This window comes from Phocoena sinus, chromosome 1 (assembly GCF_008692025.1).
Source record: "Phocoena sinus isolate mPhoSin1 chromosome 1, mPhoSin1.pri, whole genome shotgun sequence".
Lineage (NCBI taxonomy): Eukaryota > Metazoa > Chordata > Mammalia > Artiodactyla > Phocoenidae > Phocoena > Phocoena sinus.
In genome coordinates, this window is record NC_045763.1 from 33985040 (window position 1) to 34012568 (window position 27529).

The window sequence follows — 27529 nt, forward strand, 5'->3', positions numbered from 1 at the left end:
GCCTTAGACAGTTGCAGAGGACGGAGCAGAAATCAGAATGGAGCTGGAACTCTTGAGAGCAACCTGGAAGCTTGAGGACAAGGGAGCAATGCTCTCAAAACTCTTTCAACCCGGAATTTGACACATCAATCAACTGAGGAATTGAATATTCCAGTATTCTCAGTCATGTGATGCATCGAAAAGCTCACCTCTCATGGGCCGTTTCTCAAGAAGACCATGCCGAAGGATGGTCTCTGTGACAATGAGGAAGTAAACCGGGGAAAAGGAAGACGTAAGTCGACGAGGAGATCCAACATAGGTAAGAGAATCTCCAGGGCCAAGAGTGAAGGCAGCCCTGGGATGGCAGCTGTGCCCCAGGCAAAGGGCCAGGGGCCAGCTGGACCCCTCAGGGAGGGACTGTGTCAGAAAGATGAGTTTACAGAGGACCCGCTGCATCTGAACATCTGCAGGGGAGAGTTGGTGAGGTGAGAATTGGGGGGTTGAATTAGCAATACATATATAGAAAACTAATGAAGTTAACGCATACACAATTTTTATTCCTAGAGAAAATAAAAGCCGTACAGGAAAGCCAGAGTAACTACAGTTCATTACGTGACATAGCTGTGAAGGATAAATGGTACAGTCTAATGAGAGGATGGGGGATGAGGGGGCATATGTGGACCAGGAAAGGCTCTTGAGTCACTAGCTAATACCTAAGCTGAAGCGCCTGGTAGCAGCAACCCAGGCACATTATTTAGAGATATGGAGGTCAGCTAAAAGAGATGAAAGTTATTGCTTCTGGGGGTGCGGGACCGGGCAGAAAATGTGGGGGAAAGAAGGGTGCTGCTGTTTTCCATAACGAAATTTGTAGAAGAATTTGGCGTTTTCAACTCTGTGCAATTTTGATAAAAATAAAAACTGAAACAGACAGAGAGAGAGATGCATGCCACTGTTGGCTAAGAGGCTGCTTCGCCTACAGAAGAGAAGGGGAGAAGCCAGCTTCCTCCTGGGCGCCCAGGCTGACTCCCCAGGACAGGAAGGAGGCTGGGACTCAGGCAGATGCTGTCCAGGCCCAGGGGATGCCTGGTCCTCACTGTAGCTGCCAGGGGCCACCACCTGCTGGCATGGGGACTCCACTTCCCCCACCCCCAAACCCTCAGGCTGAGCCCCTTGCTGCCTTAGACCCGCTACAGCAACCAGAGGCAGTGTCTTCTTGAGAAATGGATTCTCCTTTAAATTTTAATAGGATGCATTTAGGTCTTCCCTGACCATCCTCAGGGCTCTGGGGACTCTGGCCCCAGCATACTCAGACACTCAGTCTGCCCCGTGATCAATATGTCTTTTCTTTTTTTTTTTTTTTTCTCACTGTCGGTGACTTGGGTTTCATAGTGACATAATCAGCTTTCTCTAATGCCTGGAGCCAGTGTTCCCTGGGAAGTATTTTGAGTGCTCAGGAGAAAGATGCTAGGCCAGTACAGACAGTCAACCTAACTAGACAATTTAACATCTGAGATATTTATCTGGAGGATAATCTTTACAGAGGAATAACTTTTCCAAGAATCTAAGTGGCTTCCTAGGAACAGACATTTCCTGCTTTTGTTTTCAGAACAGCCATTCACAAATCTATTGCTGGGAATGTAGCTGTCCAGGAACAGTGAGAAGAGGTCTGGATGGGGGCTGAGAGAACCCTCCCCACTCCCCCGCCCAAACCATCAGTCTGCCTGCAGCACACCCACATCTGTCTTTCCTCCTGTTACTCTAGGAGAAGCACCCCCTTCACATCAGCTCAGCCCCACCCCTTGCACCTCTTCTAGAACTCCGCCCTGCGCTTGGCCCCTTCTCTCCCGGCACTGTCATCTGTGCCTACCACCTCCACACCCCCAGCAGCACAAGCACACTGAAGATCTCTCTGTGTAGACACCCACCTGCTCAGCCTCATACACTCACCCAGCTCCCACCCTTCACCCCCTCGTTTCCTCCTTCCCTCCATAGCCAGCCTCTTGGGACAGGTTTACTTACATGTGCTGCCTTCAGGACTCCATCTCCCAAAACAGCTCCCATCAAGGTCCCATCAGTGACCCACATGTGGCCACATTCCGTGGACACTTGCCTGGCCTCTCTGTCCTGGGCCTGTAAGTGGCCCTCAGCACAGATGACCTTGAACTCCCTCTGCCCTTGGCTTCCATGACTTCTCACTCTGCCAGGTCTCCACCACTCCTCTGGCTTCTCCTTCTCAGACTCTTGCAGCTTCCTCTCTACCTGCCCTCTGACTGCTGGCATATTCCGGCTCAGTCCTGGATGCCCTATTCTTTTTTTCTCCTCCCCTCTCCCTAAGTGACCCCATCCAGTTCCATCCTCCTAAACAGCATCTACGCATTGACAAACGCATGTCCCAAATGTGTATTTCCTGTCCTCTGAAGGCCAGGCTCACATATCCAATTGTCACACGCCTCCCTGAACACTTGGATGTCTGACTGGTATCTCAAAGTGAACATGTCCACCAAGCTTTGATCTCCCCTTCCCCGAGCCCCTTTCTTACTGTCTTCCCCATCCCTGCCCATCTCGGTAAATGGCAGCACCATCCATCCAGCTGTTACTCGAGCCAGGAACATGGCAGTCATTCTACATTCCAAGCTTCTCGTCCTCACCCTTCATATTCAATTCACCAGAAGTCCTCTAGCTCCACCCCCATCTCTAATGTGGTCTCCCTGGTCTGAGCCACTGGATGTCGCAACTGGACTCTGCAATATCCCACCCTCCCCTACTCCCACCCCCTTCTCAAAGCTCAGGTCACATTCCCTAGGAGAGATGAAACAACAGGATTTGGGGGAAACAGAAAGAGAACAAAACCAGTGTGGGCGCATGTGATGGAGGTTGGACAATTCACTCCCGGCCCACTGGGGCCACACTCAGAGCTGCCTGTCTACACTTCCAGGGAGAAGTCTGAGAATTAAAGAGAAACCAAGGCACTGGATCAGGAAGAAGACAGGGACCTGGCAGCCTGGACTCACCCAGGAAGGACAGCAGCCTCTCTCCAGAGTTGGGTGCCGAAGACCACTTCTCTCCGGCCCCCAAGACTCAAGGGATCTGCTCAGAGCAGGCACTGGCCTAGGAGCTGGCAGCCCATGAGCCGGTCCTTTTTGGAATCATGTTTCATTTTTACCTGTAACACTTGAAGGCAGGTCAGCAAGCAAACGACCTTGGCTCCCAGCCCCAGGTGCTTCCCCCATAGCCGAGGCCACCTGACTTCACCTTCCCAGACCAAGCCTGACTCCAGGTTGGTGGGTTGGTCCTGTCTGGCCTGGTTTGGCCCTGATTCTGTGTCTTTGCTCCTTCCTGAGACCCAGAGCGTCCACCCTGTCACGGATTCTGAGAACTGCTGAGGTCAGGGATCCTGTCCCTCACCTGAGGTCTCAGTTAAAGGGAGATTCCTTCACTTAATAAACATTCTCTAGCACTGCTAGGCACCATTTTCAGCACTGGGGATACAGCAATGAATAAAGCATAATTCCTGTCCTCTCACAGGGTGTACATTCTGGTGGAGGAAACAGAAACAAACTAGTGACTTTCTGGGGAAAAATAAAGCAGGGAAGGGAAGGGGGATAAGAAATGCTAGAGGAGGGTACATGTGGGAGGGTGGCCTGGGAAGGCTTCACCAAAGTGTGAGTGAAGGAAGTGAAGGAGCTGCGGGACCCTGGAAAAAGTGCTCAAGGTAGAGGCTTCCCTGGTGGCGCAGTGGTTAAGAATCCTCCTGCTAATGCAGGGGACACAGGTTCGAGCCCTGGTCCGGAAAGATCCCACATGGCACGGAGCAACTAAGCCCATATGCCACAGCTACTGAGCCTGCACTCTAGAGCCCATGAGCCACAACTACTGAGCCCACGTGCCACAACTACTGAAGCCCACGTGCCTAGAGCCCGTGCTCCACAACAAGAGAAGCCACCACAATGAGAAGCCCGCACACTGAGGCGAAGAGTAGCCCCCGCTCGCCCCAACTAGAGAAAGCCCGCACGCAGCAACGAAGACCCAACACAGCCAAAAGTAAATAAATAAAATAAATAAATTTATTTAAAAAAAAAGTGTTCAAGGCAGCGGGCACAGCGAGTGCAAAGGCCGTGAGGCAGAAGCATGTCTGACAAAGAGATCCTCGGCTGGAGCACAGGAAGCAAGGGGTAGAGGGGTAGGCAGAGGTCAGGGAGGACCTGGGGCCAGCACACACAGGCCACTTGTGGGCTGTGGAGGGTGCAGAGTGGGAGTGCCAGGGTCTGCTGGTGTTAAACAGGATCATTCTGGTTGCCGGGTTAAGAATACACTGTAGTGGGTAAGGGTGGAAGCAGGAGATTACAGTAGGACACTGTGACAAACCAGATGAATCTTGGCAGTGGTTTGACCCAGGAGGTGGGAAAAATGGGCAGATTCTGGGTATGGCTTCACAGGGTGAGTCGACAGGATTTGTTAATGGAGGTGAGACAGAGCCGTCTGGGGCCTGACGACAGGAAAAATGAAGTTGCCTGTGCAGAGTTTGAACAAGTGATTTTGCCTCCTTCTTTCAAAGTATATCTGTTTTTCTTTGGCCACTCAAAAGAACTTTCAAAAAGACATTCAGCGAATGAACAAATGCACACAGTTTCTCTGCCTACGTTTACATTTTACAACCTTTACGTTATGAACACTTCGGTAGCAGGCTTTTTTTGTTCTAGTTTGGATTTTTAGAGCGGTTTACCTGCGGAGTTTATTCTTTACACCTATCCAAAAACCTCCAACTTATTATTATGTATGTAATTCATAGTTTCATCAATTCGTTCCCCAATAAATATAGAGGTAACAAATATTCCCAAAGGCATAATTCAACAACGTCCTTAATCTGGAGTTCACAGTAAGATGGGGCTATACAGAGTAGAAATTTAGGATAGAAAATATGCTGCACTTTTAGGTTTCAAAGTCCAAGAAGGAATGGGTTTGTGAAAAATTATTAGCAAACAAACTTTAAATTTTTTAAAATTAAAACTATTCTCTCCAAGCTACTATTTCGTAAACACGCACACACATATGCGTGCGCATGCGTGCTTGCTTTAAAAACATAGGTACACAATAAACAACACGTGGATATACTGCGTAAACTCTTAGACCTCAATAAAGATAAATCCAGCTATTAGAAATGAAAATACATGAGACAGAGAAGCACACCTGTTAAAAATATAACTCCTTCAAGTGGAGCTGTACCAAATTAAGCAAACTGTCAAAATAATTTCTTTAACAAATATACCAAGAGCCCCAGGAGTCACAGTGGTTCTTCAGCATCTGCTGTGCTGTGTTCTAAGGATGAGTTCGTTGAACGCCCAGGTGACCATCACACAGATGGCTGAGACCTGACACGGAGCTCCGGGGAGAAGTCCGGCGGGAAATGCGAGTCTGGGAGTCATCAGCCTATAGATGGTACACGGGGCCACCTCGGGAGTGAGTTCACACAGAGAAAAGGGGAAGCCCAGGGGCTGAGCCCTGGGGGCCCTAATGTTTAGAGATCAGGAGATGGTGGGAAATCACCAAAGATGACGAGAAAGTGCTGCTGGCAAAGAAGAGGAGGGTCAAGAAAGATGGCCGCCTGGAAGCCAGGGGACAAAGTGTTTCGAGGAGGGTGGAGGGGTCACCTGTGTCAAATGCTGCCAGTAGCTCAGGAAAGAAGAGAAATGAGAACTGACCATGGAATTCCTCAGCGTTGGAGGTCACTGTTGACCTTGATAAGTGCAGCTTTTGAGGTGGGATGAGTCCAGCGCCCCACTGGCATGAGTCTGAGAGAGGATGGGAGGAGAGATGAGATGTGAGCAAGTATAGTCATCGCTTTCCGGAGTTTTCCTTTTGAGGAAAACAGAAAAATCTGGCGAGTAAGCCCTTTAGTCAAAGGAATGTTGTTAAGGTGGGAAACTTTAAGTTTGGATGTACTGAACTGAATGGGCTAGGAGAGAGGCAGTGGCTGGAGGGATGTATTGGGCGGTACTGGGGAGCTGAGAAGAGATGGGAGTCAGTACCCTTGGACAGGAGCACAGATGGCCCTCCCTCAATGGCTGAGTCCTGCCACTGGCAGTGGCAGGGTCTGGCGTGGATGCCTTCTGCTGAAGGCCTGAAGGGCTTGGGAGGCAGCCCCGGACAGCCCCATGCCTGTGAGTCACCATACCCACACTCACTGGCCCAGCCCACAGCTGGGCTTCTGTCCCCTGCCCTGTATTCCAGTTCCAAGCTAAGGCTGGGCTGCCCCTCTAAACCCAGCCCACCCCTTGCCCCTTGACAACGGCCACCTTTCTGAGGACTCCTCACCCCAGCTGGGCCTGACCTCTGTGGTTTCACCCTCTGATCCCATCATTCCCTTCAGGCCTAAGCACCGACCCTCCCCCCCCCCCCCCCCCCCCCCCCCAGCTGGGCCTGGATGAGCACTTTTGCCATCCAGGTAGTTCCTATCAATTCCAGCCTCTTCTTCCACACCAGCCCTTTGGGCTGAGCTCTCAGCTCTCCTTGCAACAAGTGAACTTGAGTTAGGACAACACAGGCATTACCCTCAATGAACCGTATAACCTTGTAGGTGTAAAGTCAACATTCTCGTAACAAAGGAGCCCTTCTAAAACAACCGAGGCAAATGCAGGGATGCTGGGTGAGAAAGTCAACATGCTCTTGATGGGCACTCCTGGAGGCTGCCTGGAAGATGCAGACTGTGTTCGGGTGTGGAAGGGATGGGGAATGCAAGGCGGGGGCTGTGTGCCGGAAATCAATGCGGTAAATAGGAACGGATGCATAGTGTGGACAAAGCATGGCCCTAGGACCCAAGGCAAGAGGGGACTTGCGGGGGAGACAGGAATGGATTTCGGTACCACTGTTATTCCAGAAGTAACGCAGAGAACTAGGGAGTATGGAGGGATCTGAGAGGTTAGTTGGAGGAGAGGGCTGAGTACCGCCCTTTGGAGGTGGCTAGGATTTGGCAATGGGCAGAGTCCAGCAGGCACAGAAGGTGAAGCACAACAGGGGTGAGTGAGACTGTGGGGCCGGGAAGACCAGCCTGAGTTTCAACTGGATCCGGCAGGTAAGGCGGCCACAGAAGGCCCTGGAGTAGAAGTGTGACACAGGCAGAACCATGATCAAGGACACCCAATAGCACCAACATGGGGGCCTGGAGAGAGGGGGTAAGAGCCGTGGTACAAGGAGTGCAGAGAGACCACCTCTGAGTCATGGACCACTTGGTGTGGACACCAGACTTTGGGGACTAATTGGAAGGGGGAGGGTTGGGGGAGAAGAAGGTGTCCAAGATGACACTAAGGTTTTGAGTGTGAAGGGCTGGGCACATCATCTGGGCTCTGGATGTGGAAGGAGATGTCGTTGGTGGCAATTGGAGGGCTTGGTCCAACTCATGCTGAGTTCGAGGTGCCCTAGTCTCCCAGGCAGAGGTGCCTGTGAGGCACCAGAAGCAATGGTCTATAGTTCAGGAGTGAGGTCCTAGCTGGAGACTCAGATTTAGTGTCCTTGGCACAGTGAGGTTTGAAGCCAAGGAGGTGGATGACGGCGACCAGGGAGACCACTCAAGGCCAGAAGAAACCAGTCCGACTGACCAGGTGCATGAGTCACCATTATACCCAGACTGACGACCGACCCACCTTTCCTCTCTGCCTGTCCCAGTCTCATGAACCCTCCAGGCCTAGCCCTCCCCCTCCAGGAAGTCATCTCTGGCTACTCCAGCCTCGGGAGTCCTTGCCTGCTGTGAGCATCTCAATATTGGGGGTCCACACCTCAGCACCAGGCCTTGTACTGTACCTGAACCAAGCTCCTTGAGAGGAGAACCACAGTTTACCCCCTTGGCTCTCGGCATCTTCTGGCACAGAGCACCCATAAGGCACTGAATAAATAGCTCCTCCTGGATGGACTGAGTGATTGATCAACTGCTGGGTTGGAGATCAAGAAGAATAGTAAGGAGACTAGTGATGAGAAGACTCCTGCCTGCTGGACTCATCCAGCATCTACTTTTGCTGTCTGGTCTCTTGACTCATGGCCATGAATTAGATCTATATGGATCAACCTAACTACATCTCAGAACATCACTGAGTAGAAACAACAAGTTGCAGATGTATGGTAAATCCTCTGGAGTAGTCAGTGCTATCTACCAAAGGGCCCTGGTCCTCCCCTGTGCATGGCAGGGCTGTGCTTCCCTACTCTCAGGGAGCTGGGTGAGGCCTGCAGTTTGCCCTGGAAGATGAGATGGGAGCAGAAGCTTCTGGGTGGAAGCCTGAAGAGTCAGTGCACAAGGCACCACTGTCCCATCTTACTCTCTCGGCCTTGGCTGGCCTGGATCTCTGAGTGACTCCTAGGAACAGAACCCCATTGCAGACCCTTGTCAAATAGGTATTGGAGTGAAGTACAAATACTTGCTGTGTTAAAAAAAAATACACAAAAGAAAGAAAGAAAAAAAGGGAGGGAGGAAGGGAGGAAGGGAGGAAGGAATGGGCCTAAGGCAAAGCCCTGGTGACCTCAGGTGGGTGCGCCTGAAGGTTCTATTCAGTGTTTCTGGGTGGGGGAACCCTTGGCATTTTGGGTGGGACAAGTGGTTCTGTGGTTGGTGATAGGATGGTCACATACCCAGCCCTGCCCATGAAATGCCAGAGGTGCCCCCAGTTCTGTGACAACGCACACTCTCATGCCCACATTTGCAAATCCTCCTGGGGGTGACACCAGCCCCAAGAGAGCTGTAAATGTTGAGGGGTCACCAGAAGGGAGGGTGGGAGGTACAGCGGGGGCCCAGATGGGACAGCGGGGCTGCAGGAGAAGATGACCTGACCGGCGGCATTACATAACCCCCCCACCAAAGTGCTCAAATTAGATGTGACAAGTAGAGGCAGTGAGGGTAATGTTCTTCGCAGCTGACAGATAGAGTGAGGTTATCCTGGAGGGGATAAAAGCGATGCACCCAACAGTGAACAAATGCTCCGATGCCCATTTGTCAGCACCGTGAACTGCAGCCTTGACACGGGGCGGCAACAGGATCCCCTGACAATCCACAAAGTATGTAATTATCCCCTTTTACAGATGGGAAGCAGAGCTGGAGAGGTGAGGGGATTGAGTGGAACGGGTAAGCGGGAGAGCTGCTCGGGGGCAGGGATGCTGGACCTGGGAAGAGAGGGAGATTCTGAACAGAGCAGGTAGGATTAAATGATGACCTGGGTGGGACGGTGGGGGTAGGTTTACAGTGAGGACCACTGCCTAGGCTGTAGGAAGAGGAGAAGGGGACTCAGGGTGGCCTTCACCTTTCAGCTGAAGGGAGACCGTGTGGCAGAGACTCCGGTGGCTGAAGCTGTGAACTAACTGCGGTGGGGAGAGGCTCCTGACAACTGCCCTTTCGGGGCTCAGGCTTCCCGGGGGGAAAATGAGGGCAGCAGGGAGCCGCCTGGCACCAGATCTCCAGTCTGGGGACAGTTGCCTCTCAGGGCAGAAGCAAACCCCCTCCTTCATGGCCGCTAACACTCAGCCACCCCCTGGGGCCCCACAGATGGTCCTTGAAACTGCTGGGAGAAGGCTGTGACCGATGCACCAATCACAGGATGACGTCTTATGTGGCCTTTGGAGGACCCCAATGATGTGAGAACACAGAGACACATGGGGGCGCTCTAACCAAGTAGCACAAGAGGATACCCGTCAGTCCCCAGATGGAAAGAGGGCAAATATTTCGAAAAACCTCTGGTCTAGTGTTTCAGTGGAGCAGTTACTGGAACTCTGAAAAGGATATTTCTCTCCCCGGGGGTCGTGCCCCTGCCACTGCAGGATGTCTGCCCTCCCTGACCCCCTCCCTGTCACTAGGACAACCCAAACCCCCAAGTTCAGTTTCCAAACACTCCCTCTCCTGAGAGCCCCTGCTGGTCAGTGCCACCGAAGGATGCCCACTGGTGGCCTTGGGGAGCTGGGTAGTGTCGCCCTCCCAGCGCTACAGAGGAATCCAGCACCTCCCACTTCGACCTTGTGAGTTAGGCACCTGTAGGTGCTGGAGGATTGTAGGTACCATAACATTCCGTGTCGGCTGGGGCTCATGGGGACCATCCTCCTTTGGAGGTAGGTTCTCCTCCGTGCTGTTATCCCTCAGGACTGGGTAGGACGAGGGCTGCATTGATCACACTGGGGACACAGACACAGGACCCTAAGACAGACACCACGGGACCTGCGTACAGACACCCACGTCCCAAGAAGCACACACGTGGTCACAAAGAACACAGCTTGCACAACCCTTCTACAAAGCAGGTCTGAAACCAAGCAGCCTGCTGGAGCCCGGGGAGACCCACCGTTGAGAGTTCTGAGATGTTTCTATCATTAGGTTCACAAAGACAAACCACCAACGGTGAAAAACCAGGGGTATTATTCTAAATATTTACCAACCAATGAATCCTGGACTCCAGCCAGTCAGAACAGAGACCAGTGTACACAGCTGGTATGTGCAGTGCGCTGTCAGCCCTGTAAACAGCCTTGTCAGCAGAGCCCGAGCCCCCCTGTGGGGCACCAGGCCTGCCATGGTGCCTGCTTAGGCAGGACAGAGGTGACATTTGGGGAACATACACCAAGGTTAACAGCAGTCCGGACAGGACCTGGGAGAATCACTATCAATCCCAATGCGGGGTCTAGGAACCCAGCCAGCATGTGAGGAAAGAGGGGCTGGGGGAAGACCCAGGCGGCTCCAGTCCCCAGCACATACCTGGCATACCCCACCCCCAACCAAGGAGCCCGCATTCCTTAACAGAGGTGGTCAGCGAGTCGCACAAAGATGGCACCTCCTGGAAGGCCGGAAGCCCAGGGCTCCTGTGGGCACAGCCCTGCCCGTTGAGATGCTCACCACCTCTGAACGCAGATGACACCACCCCCAGCCCTCGGGCGGGCGCGAGCTCTTACTGCATGGGAAGCAGACATTGCAAACCAAAGGTGATTCTTACCCTCCTTCGAAGATTTTGATCCTCGCCGGCTCCCCTCTCTTGGAGGGAGGAGCGTCCTCCTCCGGCTTCCCTCGCTTCTCCTCTTCCTTCTCCACTCTAGCTATCTCTTTCTGGCCTTCCGGGGGAACCAGCGAAGGGAGGCGAACCTGGCCCACCGCAGGAACAACAAAATCATGGCTGGTTAACGGGTGGTCATGGAATGATGCCTTCGATGGCATCGCACACCTACACTTCATCCTCCTTCTACCCAGTGAAGAGGTGCTCTTAGCCCCACTTTACAGAAGGAGGGAAACGGATCCTCAGAGAGGTGAAGTCAGAACTGGGACTCTGACCAGGTCTTTTTCAGGGGAAGACCAGGCCTTCCCATGAGAGCTGCGTTTGCTCACTTTTTCACACTAGTCTAGGGGCTCCTGGGGACAGGTCCTCATCTTGGTCTCCTCGGTCACACCAGCCTCAGAGAAGGCATGTGAGGAATGCTGAATACATAAATGAAGGCTCCACCTTTGGAGATTAACCATCCCAATTCTCTTTTATAGATGAGAAAGTCAAGGTCACACAGCAAGTTAAGGGCATTGCTGGGAGCAGAACGCAGGTCTCCTGAAGGCCCTGACCAATAGCACCCCCCCAGTCCCCCACCCCCGAGCCAGACACAGAGAAGCTGTGCTGCCCACTGATGGGCATGGGCCTGGCGGGTGTGCATCTCAGGGAAGCTGTTCTCTTCAAGAGATAAGGGCCTCGGTGGTGAGAGCTGGCTGGATAACATGTCCCCCAGATCCTCTGATGGTGGCAGGGGTGGGTGCACCCTTTAATAGGGAGCAGCGATGCTGGGCTGGGGGCTGGGGCCAGCAGTGAGATTCTTATCCTACTTCATGCCACTGTCATTAAGGTCACGAGGAACTGCACTGTTGACAGCCCACAGGAGGAGCAACCCTGTCTCCCGGTGCTGGGACAATCTAAGGACAGAAGTCCCTGTGCCAGTCACCACACCTGCCCCTACAAGGATGGGCTGGGGCTGAGCAGAAAGGTAGCTGGTTGGGAATCAGGGAATCTGAGTTCTAGCACCACATAGTCCACTGCATGCTGAGCCACCCTTGGGTGAATTACTTCACCTCTCTAGGTCTCAGAGTCTGAGGGGATTAGACCATCTTGGAGATTCATTCCAGGGTCAACTTCTATGACTCAGTGACCCCCCCCCCCCCAAAATCTCTTCAGAATTGGAGATGGGGAGTGGAAACCAAGTGAGGCTACGGACTGCTGCTTTGGCAGAAGGCAGGTGATTTTATGCAATACCCAGGGATTTCCAGAGCATTGCTGTTTTCACTTCCATCTCAGTCTGCCATCTGGGCCATCCTTGGAAGGACAAAGAGGCCTCCCCCAGGCTGATGAATGACTTCTGTCTCACAACCAGCTATGATGTCAGGGCCAAGCTAGAGGAGGCTGGTTTTGGTGGCAGGAGCCACTCTACCAGGAAACACTGTTGGAATTGAGCAGGGATCCACTTGAGCTTTTAATGGTAATAATGTGAATAACTGCAGATAATGATCAAGTGCCAACCACTGTTCTAAACACACTTTGCATATTTTAACTCATTTAATTACCTCTACAGTCTTATGAGCCAAGTATTATTATTGTCTCTATTTTATAGATGAGGAAACCAAGGTGCAGAGAGGTTAAGTAATGGGCCCAAGGTCAATTAGTAAGTGAGATAGTGGGATTCAAATTCGGGCAACTTGGCACTGAAGCCCTTGCTCTTAATTTCTTCACAATAGTACATGTGGTTGTCAAAATGATCCCCAAAGAGAAAAAGGGAAGGAGAAACCTGGGGGATGAAATGTGGCTGCAAAGTGAACTCTTGTATAAGCTTGGGTTTCTCCAGGGCTTAAAATTGAAAAAAAAATGTATGTGACCAAACTCAAACCTGATTGGGTGGCCTAGACCTGCACAAAGATGGTTAGGAAAAGCTTTGAAATGCTGATATAGCCCAAAGGGCCTTTTCAGAGCTACTAACAGGGAATGGAAGCTATGGGATGACAAATGTCAGCTCAGTATAATAGGGACCTTTCTTAAAGCACTGTCCCAAGATGGGCTGGGTTGTACTAAGAGGTTCTGAGCACCCAGTCACTGGAGATATGCAAGCAGAGACCAGAAAGAGGTGTAATTATAGAAAGGCATCAATCAGTGGGCCATGCAGTTACATTAACGGACCAGACTGGTGAGCTTCTGGTAGGAAACATGCCAGTAAATCAAATGGAATATTCCAGGAAAAAGTGTGCACGGTTCAGCTCATTTTAGGAAAGCAGCATTTTGAACAAAGGATTGCCAAACCCAGTTAAGCCAAATTAACTCTTTGTTTTTCTTAAACCACCTTTCAGTGTTCAATCATTAAAACAGAGGAGCAGTCCTGAGCATCCAAAAGAACTTTGAAGTGAGATCTAGTTTTGAATCCAGGATATTTACTGTGTGTGGGGCCTTGTGCAAGTTACCTGACTTCTTTATGCTTTTGCCTCTTTATCAATCACATAGTGATATAGAACCCTGTCAAGGTTGGTTGTGAGGATAAAAGTAACACTGAGCACAGTACCTGGTACATAGTAAGTACACTATAAGTTCTAAGTGTGAATATAATTACAACAGCTTCTTGGGAGTAGCCGTAGCCAGTAAGAGACACTGAAGAGAAAATCAGTCATGATGTTTATGGTGAAAGTGGAAACCTCATTTAAGGCTGTCTGTAGACTGACAAGGATATTTAGAGAATAAATTTGGGAAACAGTTTGGTGAAGAATATCCAGTAGAGCTAAGGACAAATTCAATGCACAAAAGTCACTCAGTAAAAGAGCAGGATACAAATATAGGAGAAGTTATCGAACATAGTTTTGTTCATTTATCTACAATAGGAATTTAGGGGACTTATTTGGTCAAAGAATCTGGAGACACACCAATGAACATCTCTAAACTTGCAGTCACTTTTAAGGTTTTCTTTCCTCAAATAATAGAAAGAAGAAAAATAGACTCTCTGGAGTCAGACAGGTTTGGGTTCAAATTCTGGGTTTGCCAAATATTTGCCCTGTGACCTGGACCTCTCTCACCCTCTGACCCTCAGTTCCCTCATCTACAGAATGAAGATGATACTGCTACCTCACAGGTAGAGATGAGTATCAACTGGATTCAAGGGCACAGAGCAATGCCTGGCACAGTGAGGCTACTCAAGCAATAAGACCAATTGTTATTCCACAAATATCAAGTCAGCATAGCACATCATGGCCTAAATCCTTATGCTGGCCTTGTCAGGATATGGAGGTGTCACTGGTCTGAAGCAAACTTGGAATTATCAAATGTCAATCTTCCTGAACTTGCAGGGATCAGTTCATTTTATGCCTCCTGATGCAGCCTCAAGTCAGAGGCAATGGAGTAAACATAAGCCCTTGGTCGGGGCTGTGCGCTACCACCAGCATAGATGAGTCAAGCTGTGACATTGCCACCTACTGGTAAAGAGGGATACTGCAGCCAAGCTCTATTTGCTCTCCTCACAGAAAAGAAAGAAGGAATATTTCAGGAGTCATTTGCGTCAAATTCTAGACTCTCTGACGTGGGAAGATTTCAAGTGGCACCAGAGAACAGAATAGTAGATGTGAAGAATAGGAAAAGACTAACCAGATAAGGGAGAAATGTATGTCGGAGTGGCAGTTTTTCATCTGTCTTTTGGCTGAGATTGTGTCTTTGATTTTTCAATAGAAGCTAATGGGAAAGTGGATCACTTTAAAGCTCACTTTATTGAAATGTATCTAGTCCAATGATATGAGGGACACTGACAAAGAAACCCAATAAATAAGGTGATCAGTCATAGCTGATAGAGAGGAAATCTGCCCACTCAGCTGGCTCTCATTTTGCAAATGGAACTTGAGGAGAATGTGGCTTTAAAAGCTCAGCAAAGACTTTTAAAATCAGTGGGGAGAAGAAAAACAAGGCTGAACTCACCTCTGTCATGCGGGGCTTGCGGGAGCTGGATGGCACAAGCCTTCCTGTCTCAGGATGCGGAGCTGTGGCCATGGTGTATGTCTCTTTGCTCACCTTCTGCTTAGACCTCAGGAGGGACAAAGCAGCTTTAGTGGAAACCCCCGGAAGGTTGGGGTTGTACAAACTTATGCACCAACCAGCGTAAACAGAGGACCTCCTATCTGCATGCTGGATGTGATTTGGCTTAATGTAGTTTAAATAGCACCAACTGACATTAGTGGTCGTGTGGAGGCTGGGGAACTGCAGTACCTTCTTTGAGTCCGTACCTTCTTGCAACTTGGCTGGCCTGGGGGACGTTTCTGACAGAGGCTGTGAGCTGAGAGGTGCCAGTGGAGGGAGGTCAGGCTGTTCCTTGGAATCTTCCTTCTTCACACTCAGTGGGAGCAACCCTCTTCGGTGAGGTTTACCAGACGGCTGGGCATATTCCTTCATAGCCTCTGAGCCCGGGGTTGTCGCACGGGGCAATGAGGGCTGAGGAACGGGAGGAATTTCCTTTGGGTCGGATGGATCTGAGGACAGGCTGGACAGTGTTTCTACTTCCCTCCTGCCCTGGCCCTGGCTGCCCAAGTGGGACTTCTCTAGTCTCCTGCTATCCTCGGTGCAGCTAAGCACCACACTGCATGGTTTCACCAGCTCGAGTTTTTCATCTGCCTTGGAAGCCTCCTCTTCCTTGACTCTTTTTTGCTGCTGGGTTTCCATGGTAAGTTCAAGGCTGCCAGCTGGTGAAAGGACACGTTTGCTTCCCCCCACTGTTGATGAACTCCCCTCCAGGCTCAAGACACTCTCTGATGACAGGGAAGTGCCTTTTCTTTCAGGTAATGTCACAGGCACTCTCAGGTATGGAGTCGGGAAACCTCTGCTTTGCTCTTCACTTACCCCAGCCGGTCTGGGCCCCTCGTACACATCTGCCCCACACACAGTCGTCCCCTTGCATGAGGGCTCCTCAAACTTGGGAAGAGCCACAGTTGCTGAGCTGCCCTGGGACTGGGTGACCAGGATCTGGGAAAGAGTGGTGTACATAGCGCTCCCATAGGACGGCATGTTGGTCTGGATGCGGACAGGCACAACCAGAGACACCATGGTGTCTGGACAGGCAGGCAGGGCCAGCGGAGGGGCTGACGTGGGTGCTGAGCAGCTGGATGGCAGAGCCACGGGGGGCAGCTGGATGTCACTGCTGTACTCTGTGCTGGGGGAGAGGCCAGGGGTTCCTGTTGCCAGTGTGGCCAGGCTGGTTTTGATCTGGGGTACATGGCTTTCCACATCACCAGGGAGCTGAAGGGCAAACTGGGATTGCAGAGGCAGGAAAAACCCAGAAGAAAGTGCTGAGGAGGCAGGGTAAGGCATGGGGAGAAACGAAGGGGGCTGCCGGAAGGGGATGTTGGCTGGGTGAGGCATGAGCTGGGGGAGGTGGAGTTGGCCTGGGTGCAGAACAGTCGGTTGGAGAGAAAGTGGGGGGGCTTGAAATAAGGAGGGAGGAAGCGGGGGCATGGAGTACTGTGTGGAGAGCAGGCTGGACATGGCCTGGGTGGAGAAGAACTCTGAAGACTGCCCCGGCTCATGCTGTAGGAGGCGCTGGAAGGAGAAAAGGGAGACGGGCGGGGGCAGGTACGGCTTCTCCTGCAAGGGGAGCTGAGCAATGGGGTGGGGGAACACCTGCAGTGCTTCTGTGTAGGGTGGCGTGGCCCCCAGCGGGGGTCTGTCCTGCACCTGGCTCTTGCCTCCCGGGTGCCCGCTGTGTGAGGTGGCTGCAGAGGAAATCGGGGGCAATGGGCTTTTGGCCGAAGATTTACTGGATGAGGGCTTTGGTTCCTCACTCTCCTGTCTTCCCTTGTGAGTGGCCTCTGGCTCGGTTTCGGGAGGCCTGCTCAGAGAGGCCTGTCTCACCAAAAAGCATTTCCTTCTCTCTGCTGGGGCTGCTGAGGCTGCTGGGGCCGCTGGAGCTGCTGGAGCTGGTGCACAAGGGCCTGTCAAGGACAAGCTGCCGTAGTCGAAGGATTTGCTGCGTGTCTCGGTCATATGGGTGGAGTGGGAAACATTGGGGCTCTGCTCTGAGGCTGACCTCCGCATCTCGCGGGTGTGCGGGTGGTGGCTGGGAACAGTTAGCATGTGGGTGCCCAAGGGTTTGGAGCGTGTGTCGGACGAGGGCCCGGCAGCCTCGGCTTTTCCGTGGTCGTCCCTCTCGAAGGAGGCGGAGCGGCTGGACCCGCTCAGAGAGACACCGCTCTCCTGGCTCGGGCTGCGAGACAGAGGCATGGAGGACTCGAAGCTGGACTCCCCGGATGACTGGGCCATCTCCGCCAGGCGCAGTCTCTTCTTCTTGGGTGGCAGCTTCTCTGCTGGGAGCTGGGCAAGTGTCTGGCTGCGCTGGGGCCACTGGAACTCCTCCGTCTTCTCGGGCTCCTTAGGGGGCGGCTCCGGCTCTGTGTCTGGACGGTTGGGCTCCTCGGTCACCAGGATCTCGGGAACCTGAATGTTGGGCTGACGGACCAACCTGGGCTGCAGGGAGTGAGCCGAGCGTCCATGCGGGGCGGGTGGGGGCGATGAGAACGGGACAGCAGACCTGTCTTCCCCTTCCAAACCGCTGGGCTGCTCCAGAGAGTCGGATTTCTCAAAGGAGCTGGTGTGCTGGATGACAGAAATTTCTTTGGACGTGGTTCTCCTCTCCTTCCCTGATTCTGAACTGGACCCTGGCTTGGGAGTCCTTGGCTGGAAGCTGGCGGATCCCTCCAGGGAGGGCACTGACTTACTCGGCTCTGCTGGTGACTTGGTGGATTCCAAGGGAAGGTTCCGAGCAGCCTCTGATGGCCCGGGGCTGCTGAACTGACTCTCTGTGGACTCAAAGGCGGGTGGCTCCTCCTCGTCCCCGAGGCTCTTCTCTTTCCTCCTCTTCCTCAGTGGAGTGAGCTCCAAGGTGGTCCCCAGTTTGTAATGCATCATCTGGGACCAGGGCTCATGCTCCGCCTGGCTCTTTTCGGCTTCCGGAGACGCGTGAGCACCTGCGGTGACGGGCTTTGCCATCTGAAGCTCCGAGCAGTAGTACTTTTTATGCGCTTCGTAGTTGTCCCTTTTCTTGTACCGAGCACCACATATGTTACATTCATAGATCACCCCTTTCGTTTTCAAACCCTTCTTGGTCTTTTTGGTGAGGTCGCTTTCCCTGGGTTCCGGTTCATCTGCGGGTTTGGAGGCTGCCTCTTTGCTGCTCGGCCCCGCCTCCTCGGAACTGTACTCCCCGCCCAAAGGTAGTTCGATGGCCGGCTGACGCTTGAGCATCCGGGGGTGGGAGGTAAACAGTTGACTGCTGCGGCTCAGGGCTTCCGAGTCGGCGACGTGGTCGTCGAAGGAGTAGCTGCCTCGGAAGGTGTGTGGGGGGGTACTGAGGGTGCAGGTGGCAGAAGGCATTGAGTGGCTTCTCAGCAGAGGCACAGGGGGGGTGGTGCTGGGCGGGTGCTGGAGGCTCAGCAGTGATTGTTCGGGCTTCGTTTTCTCGCTGTGGGAGGACAGGGGCTCCCGGTAGAGGCTGGATTTGGGTGACTCCATGCTGCTCCGCCGTGACAGGGAGCTCCGCCTGGGCTTCACGCTGTCTATCTCGCTGGTGTCCACCACGGCCTCATTGATGGTGATGAGCTTGGTGATGTGCTCGATCACCTGCGTCCGGGGCACAGACAGAGGCACCAGGCTGGGCTTGTCTTCGGTGGGCAGGGGCAGGAGGGGCTGGGTGGAGGTGGCCGTCAGCATGGCGGTCCGCTGCCCGATCCGCCCGCACTTGCCGAAGATGATCTCGGCGTAGGACCTGGCGTTGGTGTTAGGGGGGCTGACCTGCTGCTCGGCGCTCTCGGAGCGTGAGAAATACCCAGATTCGGTGCTCCCTTTGCTGCCCGGGCTCAGGAACGCCTGCTCGTCGATCACCTTCTTCCTCTCGCTCAAGCGGAGGGCCAGCTTCTGCTTTATCGTGTGGGTGTCTTCGGGTTTATGGCTCAGGGGGTGTTCGGATGAGGCCTCTGCGAAGGGAGCAGGGTCCTCGAGCGACGGGGCTGAGCTGGACTGGGACAAGGAACAGCGTTCGTGGCTGGAACCCTGGCTCCCAGAGCTGTACAAACCGCTGGACAGGAGGGGGTGCTTGGGCCTTGGCGACAGCTCTGCGGGGTGAGTGGACGTGCCGCCGGTTTCCTCTTCCGAATCTGTGCTTTCCCCCTCAGTGGGTTCCTCAAACTCTTCCCCAGGGATCCTCTCCATCTCCAGCCCTGGGGGGTACATCTCTCCGCCCATTCCCGAGGCCAGGCCGGCTTTGATGCGGTGGGCATGGGACTTCCTGTGCTTGTAGAGGTTACTCTTGGTCTTGAAGGAGAAGCCGCAGGGGCCACAGGGGTAGGGCCTCTCACCCGTGTGCGAGCGGATGTGTTTCTGGAGCACGCTGGGCTTGGCACAGGGGCGGCTGCAGTATTGGCATATGTACTTGCCCGGTTTCTGCGGTTTCCTTTCCTTCTTGTGTGCCTCTTCTGTGGGCTTCAAGGAGACCTGCGAGGGACGGGGCACAAAGACTTTGGGGATGCCAGGCAGGTCCTCGGGAGGAATGATGGAAGCATGGGAAGGGAGGAGCTGGCTTTGAGGATGGAGCCCAGGGCTCACGAAAGAGCCTGAGGGTCCGGGTCTCATGGGGTCAACCAGCTGCCACGTGGACCCCTCCAGGAGATGCTCGGGTTTGCCGGGCGACATGAATGCTGGTGTCAGAGGGTGCTGTGGAATCTGCGAGATGTGGACCGAGGCTTCGATGGAGGACCTCTTGGGGGGATTCTGTGGCTGGCCTGCTTTCTCCTGAGAGCCTTCCCTAAGAACCGATGAGGGGCCTGGGAAGGGCTGTGGGGCTAGGAGCTCTTGGAAGGGGCCCTCTTGGGTAGCAGCGGTGCTGCTGCCTGGGTACGGGGCGCTGGATGAGACACTGGTCTGAATGGCCTCTCCTTTGGTCAGCCGCTTCCGGGGACTTCCCTCAGCCTTCTTGGTGCCCTTGACACTTTGTTCAGGATCCATGACCTCCACGGGACTTCAGATGCTATTCAGGGAAGGTCGGGGCAGGCCGCATTTACGAATAATCCAAGAGTCCCAAGGAGATGTCTGGCTTGGGCCACATTGGTCAGGAGCTATGGAAGCCAAACCCAAGATGGTTTTGGGAATTTTTTTTGCAAGTGTCACTGGGTGCTAGTGGACTCAGAGCAGGTCATCAGGGCCCAGTCTATTCACGTCAGTGAGGCATGGCCCTCTACTTTGCAGACAGAAAACGCGCCAGCACTTTCTGCCTGAATGTCTGTCGTGGAAATGTCATGAAGGATGTCAGTGTTGCCATTGTATTGTTTCAGTTGGCAGTGGCAAGTGGCCCCCCACAAGTCCCCTGTGTGCTATGTGAACCGTTGACGGCTGGAGACGGCTGTGTGCATGGCCCAGGCATCCCTGGTCCCCGCACGAGAGAAGCCACGCTGGACGCCGCGGGCAGCTCCGTCCCGCCTCTTCTCCCCTTTTGTCCCGTGTTGGAGATGAACGGCCGCGGAGGGGAATTCACGCTCTTCTACTTGACAAGAGCACACACACAGAAATAGAAGAGAAGAGAAGAGAACAGAGAGTTACTGCGACTCATCCACAGCTCGGGCAGCTCCGACCTGGTGAGATCCCTACAGGTTAACCAGGGAGACCCGACCTGAACCCAGAGCTCCAGGCTCTGTGCATTGAAGCACTGCTGGTGCCTCCCTTGTCTGCATTCCCAGGGATGCCCACTGTGGTTCTGAGGACGGTGGCTGTGTGGAGCGCTGGGAGCAGGAGGCAGGGTGGGCTCTGGGAACCTCAGGGCACTTAGCGATGGGAGGCTTGGGCTCCGGTCTCTGCTCAGAGAGTGACTCCAACTTAGGCTCCCTAAGCCTCAGTTGCCTCATCTATGAAATGGGATAACAGCAATTCCTGCCTCAACTGCATCTTGGGCTGCGGTGGGGTCCAACATGGAAATGGATGTGGATGCTGTAGGATGAACCCCAGCCGGTCCCATGGCTGGTGCAAGAGTTGGGGCCAGTGGGTTATTTGGAGATGAGCTTTCTAAGAGGGGGACTGTTCTCGGGTTAGTATTTCTCTCTGGCCCTGGGTTCTGAGGGTGTTCAGGAAGGGCATCATTCGTGGCTTTGCTAACCCTTGCTAACCCACCTTCCAAACCAGTGTTTCATAGAAAAGCTAAAACCACTGCCCCAGCCTGTGGGAGCTCACAGTCTAACACAGCGTGACCACCAGATCTGCCAAGCAATAGCTGGAGGGTCATTCTGGAAGTTTCCTCCAGGTATTCAACCTTTCCTTGTCCAGTCAGTGCCCCAGGGATACCCTGGAAGTAGTTCAGAATGGGGGTCCTTGCCAAACTGAGGGGCAAAGCTGATCAGAGCAGAGCCCCAAGTGTGTGTGCCCTGCCAGGGCCAGCCAAAAGTCGGGCAGCCTAGGCTTCCTGGGCTCCAAGGGCATTGCAGAGCCATTCTCCCCAGGAGCATGGTGAGAATTTCAAAGCTGGAAGTCACTGTGAACTATGTCTCCCCAGCCACCTTACTTTCCAGTGGACAGAACTAAGGACTGCAGAGGGAGGGTGGCCTGCTAAGGTTCTATGTTCCTAAGAGGCAGGGCCAGCACTTGAACTCAGGCTCCCCACGGCCAGATTTTACTCCCCAATCACCTTGCAGGTGTCTGTCCCCTGGGTGAGGGTCTGGGGGGGGGGGTGACCGTGTCTCTGCAGCCTTCTTCTCTCTCCTGCAGGCTTGCTCTGCCGCTGGCATCCTGATCTCAGCCTCCCTTCATGACCTCACCTTTATTTTCATTGGATGTTTGCTGATGCAGTGTTGAAAAGTTCCTTCTTCTACTTTCACAGAGTGCTCAGAAAGTTAACAAGTCTGAAAGACTCAAATAATTTTTGCTCAGATGCCAGGACCTCGGACGTAGTAACATGCCACGGAAGGGCAGGTAGTTCAATAACTAACTAAAAATTATATTCTATAAATTTATTCCTTTTTTGTTTCTTTCCATCTTGGTTCTATAGAGACTTCAATGTAACTATAACAAAATTTTATAAATATTTTTAAAAGAATGAGAAGCTATAAATAAATATAAGAAAGTTGTAAATAAGAATAACAGGGCTTCCCTGGTGGCGCAGTGGTTGAAAGTCTGCCTGCCAATGCAGGGGACACGGGTTTGTGCCCCGGTCTGGGAGGATCCCACGTGCCGCGGAGCGGCTGGGCCTGTGAGCCGTGGCCGCTGAGCCTGCGCGTCCGGAGCCTGTGCTCCACAACGGGAGAGGCCACAACTGTGAGAGGCCCACGTACCGCAAAAAAAAAAAAAAAAAAGAATAACAAATCAGAGCAAAGGAAAATGTAAATAAGGCAGGAGGTCAGGATTGGTGAGAGAACATTGGTATAACAATCATAACGGCTTACAGTGCTTCTATAGTTCAGCTATACACTTATATCTGAGCTTCCTGGCAGTCAAGGAGAAAAGAGAGATATGGTCCATTATAGAGTCTTTATATCCAGAGAGGAAGAAATATATAAGTTCCTTGCAGGAAGCAGAGGATTGATTGCAAAGAACTTTTTCATGTGGTACTTCAGACAGGGGCAGTGAATGGTGCACGAGATCACCTATGCCTTCAGATGACATCCCTCCAAGGCTATTCTTTGAGAAGTCAAAGCCCTCCTCTGACTCAGGCAGAGAGCATCCTCCCGAAGCAGGGAAATCTCATTTCATCATATTACTGTCAATAGGGTGGCCATGTAAGATAGCACCCAAACTAGGACACTTTTGAGAGTGGAAGAGGTACAACTAATAATTATGGGGGAGCAACAGCGATAAACCAGGGCTGTCCCAGGCAAATCAGAACAAATGGTTACCCTCACAGTCAATATTTACCTTGTGACCCAAACCAGGCACAAGTACCATCTCTGGGGGTCTGGTATAAACTTTTGGTCTTTGCTGTGAGGACTGAAATGACACCATGGTCTCCTGTGGATTCCTAGAGACTGGTTGCCTAGTCTCATCCCCTCACTTGACAGATGAGGAAACTGAGGCCTAGAAGGATGATGTGATTTTCCCTAAAAATTGCACAGTGATGGTAGCTGAGGCAGACCACCCTCTGCCTCCCACCCTCTGGCCAGGGCTCACCTCCACCTCGGCAAATAAATGCCCCCTAGGACCACTGTGGCACAATGGGCACTGCAGTCTGTGGCTCCCTGTTCTATGGAGGCACCAGCTTGGCCCCACAGGACGTGGCTGTATCCCTGGCAATGAGCATCAGTGGGCGTCCAGAGGCTTAACAATCAAGGGGGCCTTTCAACGTACATCCTAACCTCACTGTGGCTGCTGGACAGGAGAAATGGGGAGCAGACTGAGGTTGGGGAGTCCATCCTGGTGACATTACCCCCAGGCCTCGTTTATCCAAGCCAATGTGGGCCGAAGTGCTGAGTCATAGAAAAGTCAGGTGAGGCAGCCAGCATCTGCAGTGTAGATGGAGAACTGTGCTCCGGACTGGTCTGCAACTCCCGGGCTTGGCTGTACCTGTAGGGGGAGTGGAGGGGGAGGCCCCTGGGTGCTCCGCATAGATAATAAAAGGTTGACTCTGCCTACTATTTCTAGTGACCCTTTCATGCAAGGATCTCAAAGCACCCCCAGAATACTAGCTAGTGGTAAGCTTTGCTTCTTCCAGTGGATGGAAGGGACCCTCCACATGACTGGGTGGTGAATGGTCAGTCTGGGTGAGGGTCAGTTGGCCAAGGAGGACTCTACATCGTCGAGTCCTGTGGTTCTCCCTTCACCGAGCCACAGGCTCTCCAGGGGCAGGTGGGGAAGTGCCCAGAGGCTGGGGTTGGGAGACTCCCAGGCCAGGTAGGAGGGGTGGGGTGGATGAGGGAGACAGGTGACTATTGTGTCATCACGTGACTCACTGGGCCAGCACCACCTGCCGGGGGTCAGCATCTGGGCTGCACCTGTGAGCCAGGCTCAGAGCTCTTCCCAAGAGGGCCCTCCTGACAGCACCCTCTGGGGCAGGAGCAGCCAGGACACGTCAGCACCATCGGCGACCCAGAAGGAGTGGGTCAGTGAGGCCCGAGGGCCGAAAGGCCCACCCCTTCATTCTGCACAGAGGGCACCTGAGCTGGAGGGGGCCATGACTATTTCAGGCCACACAGGTCCTCGGGCTCCTGGGCCAGGGCTCTCTGCTGCCACACCTCGTGCCAGGCCAGAGGTCCTTAATATGAGAGGCAAAGGGAAGTGGCAGCAGGACTGGGGCAACCTCGTGAGGGCGAAGAAGGCTTCAGCCTTGGAATGGATTACAGTTCACACTGACGTCATCACTTGTTTACTTAACTCTTTAGTCCCTTCAGAAGGACTGTTTCCAATCACTGTGACCAAGTGACACTAAGAAGATGGCTCTTTTCTATCTTCTGTGCTTCTGAAGGTACGTGTAAAGTTTTAATATAAACTTGAAGTAACAGAAGAAAAAGCTGCACACCTGTAAAAGTCACCAGTGACATGAGGTCAGAGGTAGAGGGTTTTCTTGACAGGGCCCAGAAGCTGGGCCAACAGGGGCCTGAGCCTCAGGCCAGAGGGAGGATGGATGTCCTCTGCTGATGGTGGCAGAATGGCTATGGGGTCCACGTTGCCTGCCGCTGAGGCCACAGCCTTCAGAGCTCTGGCTTAGAAGCCAGCTTAGAACCATGAAGAGAACCTGAGTTTCAAGATCCAGTTGGCTAGCATATCAGACAACTTGGCTCCCACTTCTGGAAGCTTCCATAGGTCTAGCTATTAGGACAGCCCGACAAGGGAGAGAGCAGGGTGCTGGGGCTGGAGTCACAAAGGCCTCAGGGGAGTGGGAAGCGAGGGAGGATCCAACAGGGCTGAGGCAAGGGGGCCTGAAGCTCTGAAGCCAAACTGGAAACCACTTTCGTATCCAAGGTGCAGGGACAATGTGGCCATGGCCCAGAGTGGACTCCCAGAGGGCTCTACCAAGGGGGAGGTGGGAGGTGGGCTCTGTCAGGTGGTCAATTCCACCAGTCCTGGCAGGGGGCCAACTTGAATCTGCACGGGCTCTAGACTAGGGAGCTTGGGTCACCAGCCAAGTTAGAGAAGACTGAGACAAGACAGGGACAGGAGCCTGATGTCCAGGGGCTATTAGGTCAATCTGCCCCAGACTTGGAGCATAAAGTTCTTATAATTTAGTTACACATATACATGCATGCATGTGTCCCAATATGCCAAAATCTGGTCAAAATTTTACTGACCGTAAGTGATAAAACATATCGATGTTAAAAACACTGGGAAAGCAAGCCTTCCCCTTATTTTCAAAAGCTGAAACCCAGCCCAGAAGGCCAGAGGCTGGACAGGAGGCAAACAGTAAGTGTTTTTATTTAAGGACCCAACACCAAAACCAGTGCCCCTTCTGAGAATCTCTCTGTGTGTGTGTGTGTGTGTGTGTGTGTGTGTGTGTGTGTGTGTGTGTGTGTGTACAAGACGGGGCAGAATTCTTTTGCTGCAAAGAAAAGTAAAAGTGGCTGGGCGCTCAGCTGGTGGCAAGAGAGGGTGAGTGTGAAGATGTGGGTCTGGAGACTAATGGAAGGGGCTGTCAGAGAGTCACTGAAGGAAGTCTAGACAGAGAGTGGCCAAGGCCAATGGTGGGGCTCTGGCTGGGAATGGGGAATGTGGCAGAGACTGAAAATGTCTCCCACTAGCCACTCCCCTTTCTTTTTGTAATTGAAACCCCAGAGTATCAGCTGGATCTGTGGTCACCCAGTTGGACTGTATCTACCAGCTTCCCTTGCAACTAGTTCTGGCCAACAGATGTAGCTCATAGGTCAAGGCCAGAAAGAAAGGTGTCTGCTCTCCACGTCCTCGTTTTCTCAGGAAGGAACATGGAAGCCGTGGTGGTGGTGAGCCAACTCTGACCACATGGAAGGGACGGCGTGAAGCAAAGTCGCCTGCCCCCATGAAAGAACGACACTGTCTAGCTCGTCTTAAGCCACATCTACTCGGTCCCTTTCAGAGCAGTCAAACAAGCACACTAACTCACACAGGCGGTTGCAGCGAAATATTAGTCCTGGGGAGCCTAATAAGAGCTTGACAGAGCCCAGGCCTGGGAACATTGGGATACAGGGAAATGCAGCAACACAGACCGGTGTCCAGGCTTAAAGGACATGATGGGCTCTCGCGAAGGGGCAGGTGTCCAGTCACCAAGCCCACACACACGGCAACACAGCATGAGACCCCAAAGGCAGCTTTGCAACTCAGCTTGTGTTTGAACCCTGGCTCCTCCACCCCCTAACTGGAAATTTGGGGAACCTCTCTAAGCCTCAGTCTCCCTACCTATAAAATGGGGACAATGAAAGTACCACATGTGGTTTAAATTGAGTTATTTCATATGCAACGCTTAGTACAGTACCTCCTGGAATGTAGTAAACAGTCAAGAAATAATGGCCATCACTGTTATCAGGGGAAGTCTTTCTGTTTGAGGGGCTGCCCTGGCCTTGTGGAAAGAGAACTGGCCTGGATGTCAATCCTGGCTCTGCTGCCTTTAGGCCGCAGACTGTTGTGAGCACTCAATGTGATTATCACGTATAGAAAGTACAGGCATAACTCATTGAACTGTGCTTCGCTTTACTGCACTTTGCAGACAATGCATTTTTCACAAATTGAAGGTTTGTGGCAACCCTGCATTGAGCAAGTCTATCAGCGCCATTTTTCCAACACCATTTGCTCACTTCCTGTCTATGTGTCACATTTTGGTAGTTCTCATAATATTTCAAACTTTTAAATTATTATTAGATTTGTTATGATGACCTGTGATCAGTGATCTTTGATGTTATTATTGCAATTGTTTTGTGGCTCCATGAACCATGCCCGTATAAGATGGAAGACTTAATGGATAAAAGTTCTGTGTGTTCTTTCTGACTGTCCCAACAGGCCATTCACCGTCTCTCTCCCTCTTTTTGGGCCTCCTTATTCCCTGAGACAAAAACAATGTTGAAATTAGGCCAATTAATAGCCCTACAGTGGCCTCTTAAGTGTTCAACTGACAGGAACAGTCACACGTCTCTCACTTTAAATCAAAAGGTAGAAATGATTAAGCTTAGTGAGGAAGGCATGTTGAAAGCCGAGATAGGTCAAAAGCTAGGCTTCTTGTGCCAAAGAATTAGCCAAGCTGTGACTGCAAAGCAAACGTTCTTGAAGGAAATTAAAAGAGCTACTCCAGTGAAAACACGAATAAGAAAGCGAAACAGCCCATTGCTGATAAGGAGAAAGTTTGAGTGGTCTGGATAGAAGACCAAACCAGCCATAACGTTCCCTTAAACTGAAGCCTAGTCCGAGGCAAGGCCCTAACTCTCTTCAATTCTATGAAGGCTGAGAGAGGTGAGGAAGCTACACAAGAAAATTTTGAAGTTAAAGCAGAGGTCTAAGGAAAGAAGCCGTCTCCACGACATCAAAGTGCAAGGTGAAGCAGCGAGTGCTGACGTAGAAGCTGCAGCAAGTTATCCAGAAGATCTAGCTAAGATAATTCATTATGGTGGCTACACTAAACAACAGATTTTCAATGT

General features: G+C 52.4%; 1 protein-coding gene across 2 annotated transcripts in view; it reads right to left on the reverse strand.

Annotated features, from left to right (window-relative positions):
- The window catches only part of HIVEP3 (HIVEP zinc finger 3), a 512038-nt gene that overhangs the window by 40835 nt on the left and 443674 nt on the right, over positions 1-27529 (reverse strand). For both annotated transcript variants that reach the window (XM_032633296.1, XM_032633304.1), the window contains 2 exons: positions 14901-20499; positions 10926-11071 (listed from right to left, as the gene is read on the reverse strand). In XM_032633296.1, the coding sequence (XP_032489187.1) occupies positions 10926-11071; positions 14901-19967 (5213 nt within the window). In that variant the 5' untranslated portion in view covers positions 19968-20499. The remainder of the gene's footprint in view (positions 1-10925; positions 11072-14900; positions 20500-27529) is intronic.